This window comes from Ceratotherium simum, chromosome 12 (genome assembly GCF_057802395.1).
Source record: "Ceratotherium simum simum isolate JZ-2026a chromosome 12, ASM5780239v1, whole genome shotgun sequence".
NCBI classification, from domain to species: Eukaryota; Metazoa; Chordata; class Mammalia; order Perissodactyla; family Rhinocerotidae; genus Ceratotherium; species Ceratotherium simum.
In genome coordinates this window covers 31,953,624-31,973,184 of record NC_141911.1, presented here as the reverse complement: position 1 = coordinate 31,973,184, position 19,561 = coordinate 31,953,624, and the positions used below count along the sequence as shown (strand labels likewise).

Genomic DNA, 19,561 nt, shown 5'->3' with positions numbered 1-19,561 from the left:
ATTGGGAAAAGTAGGCAAAATTTAAATGAAAATGCTTGGATACTGAAATTAGAAATAGATAATTAGTTCCTTGTACTTATTTTTGTAAAATTATTTCTTTTGGAGTGGCACATATACTGCTGCCTTCTCTTTACATCTGACTCACAAAATTATCAAGACTAAAGAAAGTATACATCATACTGCGATGAAAGCAAATCTCTAATATTATTCACCAAAAAAAATCACAAAAGTAGATGACATGCTAAGTATCTCACACACTATATGTGTTCTCTAGCCTAAACTGCCATGAAAGGGACTTTGGTTTTAAGCTGATAGGTATGTACAGGTAGAAAGAAGATGCCAAGATCTTCAGAATAGTTCCACTGTATACGAGACTCATAATTTTCATATTTCAAGCTTGAACATTCTTGATGTGCACCAACCACACTTCACCCCATCAGCATGTTTTGATTTATGCAGTTTGTTCTTGTGATATATTTATACTTGGTGCATTGCTGCATTTTGATGTTAATCCATGTGCTTTAGAAGAGTACCTTCAGTAAAAGCAAATGAAAATATATCAAATAGGTGAGAGGCAAAACTGGACAATTTTTTATTGGTAGAATATTTCATAATATTTAGAATATTTGTAGATATCCCTATATGCAGAAGTTTCTGGAATATATCTCTCTGTGAGCAGTGATGGTTTTAAGTTGTTTGGAAAGTAAACATAACAAAAAGTGAGAAACATTTAGGAATGAGTTGGGTATTAAGAGTGAAAGGAGAGAGGTAAGTGAGGGGGCACCAATATTTGCAACTTCAATTATAAAGAATTGGTTGGGTTTTACCAGTACAGCCATAGACCACAGTCAACTTTGGGACTATAGACTATGGAATCATTGTATAACCCAGAGACCCAAACAGCTAAAATTTATCAGCATATCACGTAAAATTTTATATTATCAACCTCTATCATTAATGCGGTAAAATTTTTCTGCAAATGTTGGAGTTTAGTTAACACTAGAGAAAAATGATGACTTTGTGTGACAAACATCCAATTCCCTTCACTTATTACTTGTCATTAGTATACTGCAAAGACTGACAAAGTTAGTCTAAGAACATTGCCTCTTCTCAGAGGAGCTTCAGGATGATCATCACAGTCAACAAAAGATACTTTTTCATAGAGTAGATTTCAGTTTTAAGAAATGTCTGTACACAAAAAGAAGCTATGTGGAATTGTGGTTTGAACATGGGAAATTGGCCTGCTGATCTGAATGCAAATCCCAACTTTAACATTTAACATCTTTGACATTCGATATTTAACTTTTGACCATCTGTTTTCTATTCTGTAAAATGAAGATAAAAAATCTATCTATGTTGTATGGTTGTTGAGGATTAGTACTCATATTTAATACAGCACCTGGCTGAAAAAATGGTAGATGACACTATACAAGTTAATCAAAACCACTATTTCAATTCACCACACTTACTTTCTGCAATTTCCACTGCTTCAGAGGGGAGAAAAGCCGGGGCATTGTCATTTATATCAGTCACCTGTATCTTGATCACACTTGTACCAGAAAGTCTGGGCATCCCTTTATCTGTGGCTTGCACAATCAAGCTGGTTTGGAAAAGAATCAAGGAATGTTATCCATCATCCAGAGAATAAGAAAAACAACATAAATATCAAATATCCAGTTGAAAATTTAAAAATGAGCTGACTAGCTACTTTTATTTCTCCCCCTGGATTTTCTAAATGGCATCATTTAAAATTTATTTCATAAGAATGGTAACCTGAAATTTATTTATTTTTGACACATTTAGAGAATCAAATCCAGCAAGCCACCAGGCATCATGAGGCCCTTAAAACAAATGGGCCATTCCCGGAAAACAGACTGTAAAATTCACTCCTTTCCCACTAAAAACAACTTGAAAAGTACAAATACCAATATCTATTCTTTGGATAAGTAGATGGCCTCCACCTTGTGCCACACATGGCCTGGATATTGCTACATATTTCCATTTTAATGCACCAAGAAAAGACAGAGCCACTAAAAGATTGCTTTGTATTGATATTTTTTTCAGATCCAAATTGCAAATCAATCAAAATTGTAGAATTAAGAGAGGACACTGTCGTGATTAATACATGTATGAAAGATGCATGATTGGCTAGGACTATAGAGTAGAGGTAAAAGTCCATGATCTGGAAGAATTTACATGCAGTAATTCAACCTCTCTTGGATGATAATACAACTAGCTTCTCCTGCAACCAAGTTAGAAGCCTTATTAGTGTCTTCGACTTCTCCCTTTCTGTCACCACTCTTCCAACATCCAACTAATTATGAGTCTTATAGGTTTTACCTCCTGAATATTGCTTGGATCAAGTGTTCCATCCATTTCACCCCTACCTTCAGAGCCTCAGATAGACCCATCAACCATCCTACTCTCCAGGGACTGAAGGGCTTCCTGGGATATGGGACTTTCAGTTTTTTTTTAAAACTGGGACAGTCCTGGGAAAACCAGGACAAGTCAGTCTTTGTAGCCTCATCCCCTCATCATCTTTACCTGGAATTCTGGATATTCATTATATCCTTTCTCAACTGGAGCACTTGCTACACACCAATCTCCCTACTGCAAGTCTCATCTGCTCCTATCCATCCCCCACATTGCAAGTCAATTGCTGTTATCTAGAATCCTAATTTGAAAACCTGACTGTCTTATTTAAAAACTTTCTTTGGCTGTCCATGGCTACAAGAAGTAGTTCAAGCTTCAGCACATGCACATGACCTTCTATGATCTGGCTTCTGCCTGGAATCCTGTCTCTACATCCTCAAAGCTCACATCTCTGGTAAGCTTCACTGATCTCTCAGCTGATTTGGATGTCCCTTTCTCTATCCCCTAGCACCTTGTACAGTTGTCCTTTCATATCCGTGGAGGATTTGTTCCGGGACCCCCTGCGGATACCAAAATCTGTGGATGCTCAAGTCTCTTATATAAAATAGTATAGTATTTGCACATAACCTATGAACATCCTCTCATATACTTTAAATCATCTCTAGATTATTTATAACACCTAACACAATATAAATGCATATAAATAGTTGTTATACTGTATTGTTTGGGGAATAATGACAAGAAAAATAAGTCCATACACGTTCAGTACAGATGCAACCACTGCAGGCCTTTCCATCCGAGGTGGGTTGAATCTGCGGATGCAGAACCTGCAGATACTGACAGCCAACTGTATATTCTTCTGCCATAGCAATGATCACCTTTTGTTCTTAATGATTTATTTGTCTGCCTCTCCCATAAGTTCCTTAAAGACTTACCTTATTTGGTTTTCTTTAATACATGTTGAGTGCTGTTCTCTCAAGATTTGTCTAAGATTATAAATGTATAATAGGACAGAGCCAGGATTCAAGCCCAGGTCTTGGTGGACTGGAAAGCTTGTGCACTACTATACGAGACTTTCCACATGCCTCTCTTACTGTGTATATATCACACCCCAATGTATAATCATTAGTTTTTCACTCTCCTCCAAACACTGTGAATTCCAGGAGGGTAGCTGAGTAATAAAGTGAGTTGTCAATCAGAAGATGATCTTTATTTCAGAAGTGGTATCAGTCTTAGCTAGTTGTCGACACTACCTTTTAAGAAACAGACTTGGAAGTTGACACACTTCTACTTTCTTTTCCATTGTTAGCTAACCTGAAAAGTGTCTATCTTTCCAACCTTAAATTTTAAAATGATGTAAAATAAGAATCAACTCTTTCTTGGTTTAAAGTCCACTTAATAGCAAATGATCTCTGCTTATCTACTGTTCCCAAAGCACACCGGCTGCCTTCTACACTATCAGAGTTGGGACATCAAGTAGAACAACTACTTGAATTTCACACTTCTGAAGCCTACGAATAATTCCATATAGAAAGTTTGTTTTGTTAACATAAACGTTAAGTCAGGTACATATGGAAAAATTTTACTAAAAATAATCAACTCATAATGTTCTCTGCCCCTGCTGTCTGCCCCTCCCCTTGTCATAGTAAAGTCTCAGCCAAGACATCAAAGCTATGGCTCTGTCAATTCTTCCACTATAACCATAACCACCCTATTTTCACAATGTTACAACTTCAGGAGTTCTATGTAATGCCTATGTCAGGTTAAAAAAATTGTGATTATTTGATATGGAGGGAAATATTCAGTTTCAAAATAAAAGGACAAGTAAAAGGTTTTTCAATGGTGTGAAGAACAAATGAAAAATTATGAAGGCAGATCCACTGAGATTCTACACATAACTCCTGCGAGACCTCAAGTTTTCTATGATTGCTCCTTGGCAGTCTTTGTAAAACTATTGGTTGTAGCCAGTCCAGCTGGCTCCATGTTCCAGAACTGCTGCCTTGATTAGTTTATCAGCAGAGACTATAAATGAAACTGACCAGATTTAAAACAGGCCCATTCTAGTTCAGAGCATATTTCCCCTATTTCACCAAGCATGGGAAGCTTCTTTTGCCATGCAAAACTTTAAATGAGACTTTAAACAGGCAGGATCTTTTCTGATTGTCTTAATAAATACTGAAGATGGTGGTAAAGGATTTTTCAACTCTCTCTCAGCAGTGTCTTAAATGTCTACCGAGAATTAAGTGTTCCTTCTGAAACTCTAAGAAAAACAAAAATAGCAGCCAACATCAGAAACACCTACGAAAAGAAGAGCTATGACTTCTGGTTATATCTATACAGGTTTATCTCTTCTTCCTTCTGAGAACCTACTATCATGATAGTAAAAGAAATTAAAATAAGGTATATGTCCATAAGGCTAAAAAGAAAATGGGAGGAGATATTAGTGGGTGGAGTGAGTGAGAGGTCTCTACAAATTTCTGGAAAATGCAAGCAGATTAAGGAATGGTTACAGATAAGTGGGTCAGAGGAAATCACAGATTAAAATGCATGATGCAAAGGGAGATAAGGATGAGTGAGAAGTAGATGTGCCTCCAAGTAACCAAGGAGAGGCTCAAGACAAGGCAAAGGGTGGGGTGAGATATCAAGGTAAAAACAGCTTGAAGATTATTTTAAACTCAAAATACAGAACAATCAAATCCCCTTGCCCATTGTTCTTCACTCCCAGGCAAAAGTATGATGTTCATATTCAGGGAAAGTAATATTGAGAGACTGTCCCTACAGAAATGAAAGCCCCTCCCAAAGAAAAAAGAACTCTCTATACACTGTCATTTGTATGTCATCCTGCAAAGAAGTCAGTTTCCTCTCTGGTTCATGTGAAGGTGAAGTGTGCTGGTCAATAGCTCTGGCAGCCCACTCAGGGATTCTCACGACTTTGCTATCTCCTCATTCAGAACCAAGGATCATTGGTTACTTACAGAAAGCCTCCAACATGAAAAAAGAGAGTGCAAAACACACAAAGAGAAGAAGTGAACCCAAAGGAAACAGAGATCTTCAAAGAACAAAAGAAAATGTAAAAACAATTCTAATTAATGTCCTTGGAGAGCTATCAGAAGGTAATACATGTGAAGCTGGGTATCTGAGGATTATTGTAAATATTCAATAAGATTACCTTTCGACCTTGTTATGAAAAGAAGTTAATCTTGTCAATTTGCCGTTTTCCTGTTTAACTTGAGTGGTAACTCAAGGGTCACAAGGATTTATGAGCTTGTTTTACAGAAGAAAGAGAACACCTTCAAGGATCACCAGATAGCCAGCCCCCAGCTGCTATTGACGCCCAGAAGTCAGATTGCCCAGGGGCTTATTGGGAGTGAAAGATACATGGATTACCCCTTTGTTTCTCTGAGACTCCTCTTGACACATTCTTTAGCTCTATAAAACCCCCAGCTTTCTTCTCTTGTTAAAGTGGATTTGAGAGAACCCACGCTCCTGCCTTCTCCTTTTGGCCAATTCAAATAAACCTTTCTCCATCTCGAAGCACTGATGCCTCAGTGTTTGGCTTACTGCACCTGGGGCACACAAACTTGGGATTAAGAGGTTCCGTAACACATGCATAAAACAAGAACAAGACACTGTGGAAAAGCTCAAAGATCAAGGAAGAGCTTTTGGAAATAAAAAAATATATAATATCCCCTGATTTTTTAACTAGAAAACAAAAAAGAAAATTTAGAAGGCTAATGTTAAGGAAATCTCCCAGAAAAATAAAACAACAAAAATCAACCAACACATAAAACAAGAAATGGAATGCAGTAAATAAAACATTACTGATGAAGGATCAATCCAGGCAGTCCAATGCTTGATTGAACAGGATCCAGGAAAAAGGAACATGGCAAAGTAAACAAACAAACAAAACAAAAAACAGAAGGGAGCTAATTATCAATGAAATAACACAAGAAAATAGAAAGAAATATTTCTCCTTATTTAAAGAGCACACCAAGTACTCAGCACAAGGAAAGACCCACATCAAAGTATTTAATCACAAAATTTCTAAATATTATGAATGAAGAACACAGTTTGAGAGTTTCCTCAGAGAACAAAAAAACAAATCCTATACCAAACATATAATTGGAATGACATCAGACTTCTCAACAGCAAAACTGGGTTGTAAAAGATAACAGAACAATGCCTTCAAAGTTCTAAAAGAAATTTTCAACTTCTATACTATCCATTGTATAAATCACATGTGAGGATAGAATAAAGGCATTTTCAGATAATACAAGTACTCAGAGAATTTACTTCCCTGGTACCTTTTCCTACAAATCTACTGGAAGAGAAAAACTAAGAAAGAGAAAGACATGGGATCTGGGAGCCAGGGGCCCAACTTGGGAAAGCAATAAACCAAAGTCATGGGACACCAGCTTTGCAGGAGGCTGAGAGAGCCAGATCCTTCATGCTAGATCAGGAGGGCGGAAAGCAGCAGGAACGAGCTCTTCAAGGAACCAAGAGGACTTGATGGAGTATTTGATATGAGAGGCATTTGCGGGGAAAAAGATGGGTGGGCAAGACAGAGCTAATGGAGAATTTACAAGGAATTAAGTACATGTTTATAGCAAATTGGGTGAGCAAAAAAGAAAGATAATCATTAACTCAGGGTGAAGGGGAGGGTAAGAAAGGAAATATAATCATACAGCATGACCTGGCTCTGAAGTGAAAATTTATATAACCATATAATGTAAACAGTGATTATTGATTAAATGAAAAACAGTGATATGAATATAAAGAGAGAATTAGATATGTGTAGGTAAAAATATTAAGCCACATCTATTAAAACAGGAAGTTGAGAGATAAGGTTTAAAATTATAAATTAAGACATATCTTAAGTGTTTATAATAACAGAGAAAACCAATTAGAAGTGTCAGCCTCTGGAGGCTTTAGTGCTGGGACAGCGGAGGCAGTTCAGCTAAGCCTGTTGATACTCTATGATACTATCTGATATTTTTTAAATGTATTACTTTAATAACAATAAAAAATTTAAAATAAGAAAATGTACTTAGCTCCAAATCTTTAATCTATCTATTAAATACTTCCTTTCTTCCTACAAACATGCTCAAGTCGAGCCAATCCTAAAACCATACCCTACTCTCAAGCCTGAATCCCACTCAGTTCCCACCATCTGGCATTCCTTCCTTCTAACTTGACATTGCTAGAAAAGAAAAGCAGTCCCTCATAATTGTCTCTGCTTCCTATTTTAGTCACTCCTCAACCCACTATAAACTGCTTTCTTTCCATCACTTTAGTGGCTCTCCTTTGGAAAACAATATCAAGAGTTTCCTAATCACCAGACATTGGTCTCTTTCCAGTTCCGACATAAACATCATAAATCTCAAAATGCTTACTCAGCCTTGTTTGAAGTGAAAAGAAATTCCAGGTCCCAGTGGTATTCACTGAAAAGTCTACAGAGGAAACAATCCTGCCGTATGTGTTTTGAAAACTAAAAGTACTAAGCTAAGACATCAGCCCTTGTTTATGCGCAGACAGATACAAGGTTGGAGAATATTTGCATTCTGGTGACACAGGAGGAAAATGAACAGAAAGCACTGTTGGGACACTCGCCAAATGAGGCAAAAATTTTATTTAAGTTTCAATCTATACATAGGATGTTTCTTACTTTCACAAATTACAATTCCTCTCTTTGAAGTTTACAGAAGCTCTCTAAGTTAGTAATTCACAACCATGAAGTATTTGTTGTTTGAGCTCCCAAAACTTGTAGTGTTTGTAACATGTATTTGTTATAGGATATTGTATTTGCTCACTTAATCTGTAGAATATTTTCATTAGTAAAAATCAATCTGTTGACTTGAGTTTTAAATTAACTTTACAGCTCTGTATTAATTAACCTACAAAAATAATAGTGTGTAAGCTTTTTTGTTAGAAAATAATTTGCGACAAGCCTATTCCTTGCAAACTCCTTAAAATAAGGAATACTTTTAGCAGATTCTAATCCAAACACATTCGGAAACGTTTTTCTTCTATGCAGTGCAACCTTTCTGCTTGGTTTCCATGAAACCATCTTTTCCGGGTTCTGTTCCTATCTTTCTACTTCCTGAATCTATTTTACTGGCTTCTATTTCTCTGCCTGGCACTCAAGTGGTAATAATCCCCCAAATTCTCATTTTACATATTCTCCCTAGGTAATTCCATTTTACACATTTTCCCTGGATGAATCGCAAATCTAAATCTTGAATAAAGACCCCTTTCCTGAGCTCCAGATCATTATTTTTAATTGCCTAAGGAGAATGTATCTTTACTTTTGCTCTTGCACTGGCGCTAAAAATGCTCAGAAAAAAATCACAATCCCAATCGATTCTTCTTCCTGCCTTTCCTATGTAAATCTCAGAAGCATTTTCTATCTCCCTCCACGTTCCTATGGATTCCATATCTGAATCAACTGGTAAGTATGCCCCCTCCTTCTATCGCCTCTACTTTATCCACATAACATACCTTTCACAGCTCTTGGGCTTAACTAGTCCACCTGGTGCTGGTTCTCTGTCCTGCAATGCACCCATTACTAGTTGCCTTTTAAAAATAAAGATTTGAACATGCACTCGATTCCCTACGCTTCTATATCACCTCAACAAGACAGAGCACAATTTCCATTATATATGGCATAAAAAGTCCTTCAAAACTTGCTGCAACCTATCAGTGTCTTTGTTGTTGTTGTTTTGTTTTGTTTTTCATATCATTGTGCGAGGTTCTTTTCCAGTTTTACTGAGATATGATTGGCATACAGCACTGTATAAGTTTAAGGCGCATAGCATAATGACTTGACTTAAATATATTGTGAAATGATTACCACAATAACTTTAGCTAACATCCATCACCTCATAGAGACACACACACAAAAAAGAAGGCATTTTTTTCCTTGGGATAAGAACTCTTAGGATTTATTCTCTTAACTACTTTCCTATGTATCACACAACAGTGTTAGCTATAGTCATCATGTTGTACATTACATCCTAGGACTGATTTACTTATTTATCTTATAACTGGAAACTTGTACCTTTTGACCACTTTCATCCTACTCCTCCGTACCCCAGCCTCTTTTGTATTACCCCAGACTCAGCTGCTTCTCAGGTGCACTGTACCACTTGTTACTTCCAAACATACCAAACACTTTTGCACATCCATGCCTTTCCTCATGCTTTCTGCCTGGAATGCCTTTCATACCCTTTTCCACTGGAAGACAACAGACTGGGGTTCCAATCCCAGCCCCACCACTGATGAGTCATGCATTTTGGAAAAGATAATTAACATCTCAGCCCATTTCCTACCTCGTATATACAACTGCTTTTTAAAATTTCTCTCACAGTCATACTGAGCATTCAATGGAGAATATGATTTTAGCATTGCTCCTGGCAATAACTGCTCTTTGACCTTGAATATTTATGCTATAGAAATTGAATTTTTAAACACTTAAATTAACTCTTATTTGCCTATGACTTTTACTTGCTCATTTTTTTTAGGGGGGTGGGGTGGGTAAGGAACATTGGCCCTAAGCTAACCTCTGTTGCCGATCTTCCTCCTTTTGCTTGAGGAATATTGTCCCTGAGCTAACATCTGTGCCAATCTTCCTCTATTTTTTGTATATGGGATGCCGCCACAACATGGCTTGATGAGCAGTGTGTAGATCTGCGCCTGGGATCTGAACCCTCGAACCCCGGGCTGATGAGGTGGAGTGTGCAAATTTAACCACTACATCACCAAGCCAGCCCCTTGTTGCTCATTTTTATTTAAAGTTCCTCAAAAGACTAAAAATCTTGGTCCCAAAGGGTTTTAAGGCTTACATGGTTATCAATCACCAGCTTAAACAGTGATACGTCTCTCCATGTCACTTATAAATTAAGTAGTGGAAAGCAGTGATTCACATCCCATTATTGCACGCTCACACCTAGACAAGTGTTATTCCACAATTGCAAGCTAGAACTTACTTGTTATCATGATTTTAAGTTTCTGAAGTTTTTTTTTTCCGTTTTGTGTTTTATAAATACACAGTTTGTACTTTTAAGATTCATTCACACGGTTCAACAGGAAGCCCTGCTACGACCACTCACACGGGCAAGTATCTCAGTTCTACCATTCACTAGCTGGGTACTCTTGGCAAACAACTTTACCTCTCTGAACTTCAACTTCCTTATCCTGTAAATCTTAAGTCCATTATGAGAATTCAACATGTAAAGTAAGTGTTCCATAAATGGCAACTATTACAATTATGAATATACTTTCTGCCATGGGTTATAACGGACTCGATTTCCAAGCTCCCTAAAAACAAGAATTGTTTTGTGAGTCTTTATATCCCCAGCCTCAGGCTTGGTTAGCTTATAAAATTCAGAAATATCAATCAGACAGAACTGAAGATCTATTTTATAATTTGTCATCATCTTTCCACTGAGTTTTTGTATATGTGGCTTAATATGAGAACTAAAAATTATTTAATTTTTATTTATTGCATTTAGATTGAGTAGAATTGTAAGTGACAATATCTTTTTTCCCCTCATTTTATACTGGAAAAAAGAAGGCTAGAATTAGAAATATTTTCCTCAATCAGACAAAATAGCAATACCTCAAAAGTTAAGAAAAGTTAAAAACTAAATGACATCGTTTCCAAAGCATTAAGGAAGGGTGTAGCAGGATGGGGGAAATCATCCTGTTATTTCCCATTGCCTTAAATGTTGAGGAAAGCACTACAGAGGAAGAGAAGCCACAAGGGGGCGGAGGAGGGGGAGAACCTAGAGAGGCAGGTTTAAAATATTTCCTTGCCATGGTGATACTGGAGATAGTCTCTGTGTGTGTTTGTGTGTGTGTGTGCGCGCACATGCGTGTGTGAGTGTAGTTGTTTCTGTATCTCTCTGCGACAGTGTGTGTAGATTTCAACTTCTCTCAGTTTCTGCTTCTCCCAGCCTTGAGTTAAATTCTTCATGAGCAATTGGAGAGGGGCACTTTTAAATATTGGGACCAATTTAAATGTTGGGAACATTGAAGCTATGACGCAAATAGGAAAAAGCTGAAAGGAATTAGATTTAATTGCTAATTAGACTGCATTGAGTAAGAAGAACATTGTAACAGAAAGTCATTACAATCAGGAAATGCTTAGTTCCTAGAACGTGGTAGACCTTCAATAATCTCTGAATTTGTAATCACTCAGGTGGCAACTAGGCTGAGATTTACCTGCAGTCATCTTTGGAGAGAAAAAAAAAAAAGCTTTTACACTTAAAGTTACTACAGAAACAGTGTAGCAGGAATAGGTTTTAACATTGGTTATACAATTGGTTTTAATATATTTATACAATAAGTATTGTAACAATTGATTACACTAAAATATTACTGAAAAAAAAATCCTAGAAGTTAGTACAGAGTAAGGTCTTGAAAAAACTTTTAAAATACTTTTGAAGTAATATTTTGAAATATATTAAACAAAAAGAATTAAACACTTACACTTTTAGAGTTGGGGAGTTTTTCAGAGCTTAATTAATCCAATCCACCCAGTAACAGACCCCATTCTAATCGTCTCTCACTGCTCAACCACATGAATATACTGCCCTTTCCTCATAAAACATGAAAGTAATCTGGTCTAGGAGAATATTGACACTTGGGTCTTTTTCTCTAAACGGAAGGTCTGCTCTGTAGCTTGTACAGTGGAAACCGTGTGACTTAGAACCGGAATACCTAAGTGCCAGTCCATGCTCAATCATTGAATGGTTCTGGGACCCTGAGCAAGCCACTGTATGTCTGTTGTCTTATCAGTGAATAAGAACATGCCTAACTTACTTCCTCGGGAGGTGATTGTTGGAATTAAATGATATATTGTATGTACAAGGCCTTTCAGAAGAATATACAAAAATATGACACAAATATAAAGCACACTAAAATGCACACTAAGAAAGTCAAGCTTCTCTTTGAGCACAGCCTTCCCAACCACTTCTCCAGAGACAAACAAGGTTAACAGTTTCTAGTGTGTTCTTCCTGAAGTAGTCCAAGTGTGTGGGTGTGCTTCTTACTCAAACAGGCCTGCAGCATAAGCACTGTAGTGCATCTTATTTCCTCCATGTAGTCACATATCCTGGAGCTCTGGCCTCATTGGCACATACAGATATACCTCTTCCTCTTTTAAAATCAGTTTCGTGGTATTCCACGGAAGGCTGGGCCATCATTCTTGGAGCAGTCCCCATTCACGGTCATTTTAGGTTCCATAGAGTCTGTTTCTTTTTCTTTTACAGACTGTGACACCATAAATATCTCTGTACATATGGCTAGACTTTTGTAGCACTGACTTTTTAAAATACCTAGAAGACCTGTGACACTATTATTCTCTCTTTTATAGAATTCTGTATAAGACTGGCATCTCTTGAACTCTAGACCAAAATACGTTTAATGTTGAATGTGTGTTTTTAATAAGATCATTTCTATTAGAACACAGCACTGCAGCAAGGACCTGATGGCAGGGTTGTACTTCCGAACACGTAAGAAAAGAATAAAGAATTAAAAAGAGAAATGTCATTCAGTCTTCACTGTTTTTAAAAACAATAACAAACATTTGCAGAGTGCTCTATGGTTCAGTAGGCATTTCACAAATATTGTCTTTCTTAATGTCTCTCATTTATTACTTAATAGCATCAAAAATCCATAAAATCTTAGAACTAGAAGGGATCTTAAAGTTCTTCTAGTCCAATCAACGTTTTCAAATAGCAAATAGTTTCTAAGCCTCCTTCAATGTCTCAAAAGGGTGATCATAAATTGGACCAAAGGGGAAATATATTTTACAAATAAGCTTACATACTAGGAAGTCACGCCCAAAGTAACACTGTTGTCAGAAACAAAGCAAAATAGCTGATCAAATGGATCTGAATCTGGCACAAACCTGTAGGAGTTGGTGAACTCGTAGTCCAGAATGGTATTTGCTGTTATCACACCGCTGAGTGCATCAATCTGGAAGGCTTCTCCTTGGTTGCCAGAGAGAATGGAATACTCAATGAGGCCATTCACCCCACTGTCCAGGTCTCTAGCAAAAACCTGTGAGGAAGCAACTCTTCCATTAGATAAGGATTTAATCTGCAATATGAGTGAGGCTTGTTTTTCAGAGAAATGTGTTATGAAAGGATCACAGATTGTCAAACACACTTTAAAAACAATGATCACAGGATCCCAACACAGGGCTGAAGCTTCCATTTATAATAAGGTGGATAATGGGTGAGAAAACTGTTTATTCTGCATACTCATTCAAAGGATTTCCAAGTAACTTCCAGTAAAAGTAGCACATGTTTTAAGCTACAATTTTAGTCAAGAGGAAAAAATACTTGAAAAAAAATCTGATTTGTCTGAATAGAAGATGTCCAGTACTGTACATGGATTTACACTAGCACCAGAAAAGGAAAGAAATCTCCTCATAGTGAATGGTTGTCTTTCACCTGCTTTTCTTCCTGCTTAAAGTATTGCCTGTAAAATAGGCCACATGTGCATTTTTATATTGTATTCAAAGTCTCATTTTAAAAGAATCTTTAAACAAATGAAACAAAGCCTAGATTTAGTGCTAACAAATTTAGATCCTGATCATTTATTTGATGCATTATCACAGTAGTACTGAGGACAAAACAAAAGTTTGCATCATTCTCCATGGAGATATATTATTTACTCTGCATTACATTTAAATCACAAAACTAATCCTATTAGTGGATTCAAGATCTTGTTTAAGAACAAGTTGACAAATTAATTAAAACTTTTTTCCACTGATTTTTATCCTCTATGCCCCTCAACTTCGGCTCGAGCTCACATCCCTTGTCATCTCGCTCCTGGGCGATTACACTGATGTCCTTGTAGGATTTTGCTTCTAACTCCCTACTCTCTCAACCCATCCTTCACACTACTGTCAGAGTTCTCAGGGGACCCTGAGTGGCCCGGATGGGACATCCAGGACCTCATCAGGAGGGCACACAAGCCAGCTATTTGGTATAGAAAGGCAGCAATACAGAATTCCCTTTAAGATCACCAGGAAGAGAAGCTCATCTGCTTCTGGGCTGAATGAAGTCAATCACGTCCCCTGGGGCCACATACTTAAAAGTGTTACAGAGAGGAGGCCTCCCAGGAGGTATATCACTTAGGGTTTTAGGATGCCAGCAACTTGTATCCACTGTGGCTAACTTCACAAGGAAAGAAATGTATCAGAAAGATAGCACCCGGGTGAAGTACAAGAACCTGGATAGCTCTGGGAAACAGCTTCCCTGAGTTATTGCCCTCAAGATGAACCAACTCTATTTTTCTCCATCCTGGTGTCCTACCACTCAAGGTTCCAATTCCAGGAGAGAAAGTCTGTATGAGACTGGGGCAGTTGGCAACACCTCTGGTAGGGTGGGCGCTGGGGGGGCCAGGTCACTATCTTGATTGACAGTCCCACCAAGACTGCATCTGACAGAGGAGGGTCAGTTCCTAAAGGAAGTTCGTGGCGATGTAACCAAAAGGGGGGTGCACGGGCAGTGTGGTGGCAAAAAGCAAGAAGTAACTACCACATGGTGTAACTGCAGAGCGTTCTACATTCCTATTTATCTGAGGATGCAGGGAAATGGCAGTTCTAGTTTCCTGGAAACTAAATGATCTAAAAATGTGAAGAATAAAGTTCACTGTATCCATCTCTGACTCAGCCTTCCCAAAGTTTGACGTAACTTGGCTCAGGCTCGCTTGGGTGTACCTGGGCTTTAAAGGTGCCTTCACCTTCATAGACTCCACACTGGGCAGTCTAGCTCTATCCAGGTTAGCATGTGTGACAGAGAAGTGCAGTGCAGCAGTGCCCCAGTAGGGGATGCTCTGTGACAAAGTAGGCCCCACAGTGGCCCTGGAGGCATCTGTCATCCCCACTGAACAGGCATCATGGGCAGGGGTGATAAGATTAGAAAAGTGAATGCCCTCAACCTTCTTCTTAAACATCTCAGTCATGGCTGAAACCACAGTAAAGACACAGCACTTCTGGAACAAGCTGGCTGCCGGAGCTATTAGGCCCCTATCATACAAAACAAATCTGCAATAATAGCGTAGGAAATCCTGGACTGTGTGGGCGCAGGGCTGAAACTCCCAGACTGCTGAGACTCTGCCGGTCTAGCAAACGAGAGGGGCACACGCACGTCTGGAGCTGGACTGGAAGTCAAACCGAGGTGTCTATATATTCAGTTGAAGGGAGCCACACGGTGAAGAATTGTTGGAAGTCTTGTCCAGAAAGTGTCCTAAAATGTCATCTAGAGACCTGACCCCTCCAGCCCAGAGGAAACCGGTGTAAGAGTCATGAGGTACTGGATCACAGCAGCGGGGTTACAGAGGCCGAAGGCAATGTCCTGCTCTTCTGTTGACTTGCTCAGGAAGGGGGTTTTATGCTGATTTCCTGTGCAGATTCCCAAGAGGCTGTAGGTTTCCTGATCTCCAGGTTCTCGAATTCCAAGCATCAATTAACCCATGAAGGGAAAGGTAAAAACGGGCACTAGTCCTGAAGCAGGTAGAGAGACTATCAAGGATGCGTGGGTTTTAGAGTCTGAACAAGAATGCCTGGTGAACAGATTCTCTTTTTCAGGGGTGGGGGTTTTTTCTGAGATGAAACTAGGCCTGAAAACAGGAAGTCTGTGCCTTTCACATGAAACGTCTGCAAATCTTGAATCCAGGGAGCTCTCCCACGTGTCCACGCTTGTCTGGCTGCAGCTCCACCAGGCAAATGCCGACTTGCCCTTTAAGACTTAGTGCAAAGATCACTCTTCCGTGAAGCTTCATGCTTTTCCTCCAGGAAAAGCATGTGTCTCCTCTTTTCTCTCATGATATTAAAGATACACTTCTATTATAACATGCATTTAAATTATGTGCTTACTTTTCTGACCTCCCCACTAAATTGTACGCATTTATATGTTGAGCTAATTTTTGTGTCCCTATAGAGTCCCTGCTAGTGTTCACAGGGTCCGTAGACAAACCAGGGGCACTAACTGAGCAGAGAATGAAGACAAGAAGAAGAGTGGACTCAGAAACTCCAGACTTCCTTCAAACTAAGGTTTCCTCCAGTCCATCAAACATTGTATATGCCCTGGAAACGTTTAAAATTTCATTTGTGTCCTGGAAAAAGGCCGTAGATATTTTGATGTACATTGATTGATAATAATTCACACACACACACACACTCACGCACAAGGTGCATTTCTGTTACCTGTATGATGTGCACATTGTAGAACTGGCCTTCAGACACTGACACGTGGTAAAGGCTTTGCTCGAAGCATGGTAAATTATCATTCACATCTTCTATTGAGACGGCTACTTTGCTGTAGGCTCTGCGCCCCCTACTTTCAGCTAAAACGATGAGTTGTACTTCATGTCTGACTTCAAAATCAAGAAACTTGGGTTCTTTCACAGTGAGTTCTCCTATTTTTATTCCCAGGGAGAAAAAAAAAAATAAAAGAAAATGGCGTTGTAGTTATTATTTCAAAAGTCCCAAGACACCCTTGACTCATATGCTCACACCCTCTCTTGTCCCTCAAAGCCTCCATTGGCTGGCCTTGCTTCCCCACCGACTGGAGTCACTGTGAAAAAAGTTGAGAACATGCAGATATTTGCAGGGTTCAAACATGTATGAACTATCTGAAATCTGGGAGCTATCTCTTAAATCAGCCTTCTCTCTCCACAGGTAGTCCATCGCCATGTCTGGAAAGTCTACTTTTCAGACATCTCTTGAGTCCACTTCTCTCCGTCTTCACTGCTGCTGCTCTCCTCCAAGCCATCAGCATTTCCCACCTTGTCCCCTGCATTAGCCCATTTAACTGGTCCCATGGGAGCACTTAACTGCTCTCCCCACTAATCCAGTTCCCGCTCTGAATTAAATAATAAAAACGACACTGTCATTCTCGTGCATAAAACTCTTCAATGGCTTCCCACAGCTACTACGATAAAGTTCAGCATTTTTTCTCCAAAGGGACCCACTTCCTGAGGGCTCTCGCACCTCAGAAGTCTCAGTCGTGTCACTCTCCACTTTGGTCTCTCTGCTCTGGTCATAACACTCATAAACATTCTCTACCTCAAATGCTCATTTCAGAGTTGACATGCATGCTTTTCCATCCACCTGGAATAGTCCCCACTTCTGTGCTTCCTCAACGATCTTTCCAGACCACTCACTCTGGTACCATTACTATGTCAGCCCTCAATGGACTCTCACAAAGTGGCTGCACATACCTTGTCCACCTATTTCAGTCTACTTATTCCTCTTGATTTAGAAGCTCTAAGGCGAGGACGGTGACCTGTCTCGTACACCATCGTGTCCCTCAGGGTCTGGCATACAGAAGGCACCCAATAATACTGGTTATACCCTCATATAAAAAGTAGAACAAGGGGGCTGGCCAGGTGGCCTAGCGGTTAAGTTCGCGTGCTCCGCTTTGGCGGCCCAGGGTTCACAGGTTCGGATCCCAGGCATGCACCGATGCACTGCTTGTCAAGCCATGCTGTGGCGTTGTCCCATATAAAGTGGAGGAAGATGGGCACAGATGTTAGCCCAGGACCAATCTTTCTCAGCAAAACGAGAAGGATTGGCATCGGAGGTTAGCTCAGGGCTAATCTTCCTCACACACACAAAAAAAGTAGAACCAGGTTAGAGAAACTGACTCTTGGAGGTTTATGCCTTGCACAAGTTTCTCCCCCAAATTAAGAAAATTCCTCCCCTGATATAATTTCCTTCCCTAGTTTCTACTCTGTTTTCTCCTCCCCTTCACTATCAAATTTTTTACTGAATTTATTATTATTGTTATTTTATTATCATGATTTACTTAGTTCTCACTGTTGGAAATTCCGTCCAAGAGAGACTTGTTGAAGGAGCACTGACGTGGAGTTTGAGAAACCTGAAATCAAGCATAAACCCCAGCCCTGGCTACTTAATGTAGGCAAATTACCAGGCTCCACCACTACTAAGTTTGTGACCTAGAGTAAGTTATTCAGGTTCTTTAGAGCTGAGTCTCCTCCTCTGTACAATGGGGGTATTAATAATGACTTCATGGAGTTGCTGTGAGAGGTAGTATAGTGCATGTTTAGAATGTTCTTTGCGGTAACATGATATAGATTCCAGTGTTCTACCCACGTCTCTCATACCCTCCATTATCAGATACAGATTTATTATCTGAATTTAGAAAAAGAATATTTAATAGCCATGGACTATTAGAAGTTTGATCAGCTGGTGAAAGAACCTGTACTGTTTCTGGAAATATGGCCTGGAAGCCACAGTTCTTATTGCTCTATCTGAACCTGTTTCCCTAGATAACCAACCTAGTTCAAGAAAACTTCAGGCTATCACATACTTACCTGGATGCTAATGGGAATCATATCCGGTTCTAATATTCTAACTTTGGTACTGAGTGCTTTGGAGGGATTTTAGAGCTTCTATTCTGTTATTAAGAAAAATTAAATATTCATATTCTATATGAAGAACTCACTATACTACCAGACTTAAAATCTCATAAACTCCTTTCATTTATTGTCATCAGATTTAGTTACCAATTCAAAAAACCAAATTACTTTCACAAACCACAATCTGATGTTACCAAGACTCTTGACAGAAAATTTAGAGTAGATCTAACTATTGGTACCTGGAGAATCATTTCAATTATTAGAATGCATTTTGATGAACTCGTAATGAAAGAAACTGGTCTTTAGAAACCTCTGTGACACAAGGGCTGAATCCATGCCCCCAAATGGCAAAGGAGCCCCGGTCTGAGGTGGGTCCAAAGCTCTCATCTGGAGCACTGTCTGCACCAAACAGAGCATTCAGCGTGCTATCATGTTCTGCTACTATTCGTAAAGGAAAAAGAAAACAGAAATGCAACACTAAATTGCCAGTGTCACTTAGTAGAAAGCATGCCAACTGTAGCGCAGATCAAAGTGGAGTTTTTAATAAAAGGCTTGTGTTTAGGCTTTGATAATTGGAATTTTGCACTTGGAATTGATCTGCAGTTCTAATGTTTTCCTTGCTTGCATTTTATTTTTGGTATAATAATTGGCATATGCTGGGAAAGCTGTGCAAGCAGCAAAGACAATCACCAGCCTATGAGACGATTCAAGGCGGGCACACCTACTAGACCCACATTTTGCCTTGGATGATATATGCATATTTTTCTCAGAGACATCAAGGATTTACTGT

General features: G+C 39.0%; 1 protein-coding gene across 1 annotated transcript in view; it reads right to left on the bottom strand.

The window, feature by feature from the left end:
• The window catches only part of DCHS2 (dachsous cadherin-related 2), a 140,699-nt gene that overhangs the window by 7,460 nt on the left and 113,678 nt on the right, over positions 1-19,561 (bottom strand). The window contains 3 exon segments of the mRNA XM_087437260.1: positions 1,470-1,600; positions 13,286-13,437; positions 16,595-16,806. Coding sequence (XP_087293386.1) covers positions 1,470-1,600; positions 13,286-13,437; positions 16,595-16,806 — 495 coding nt within the window.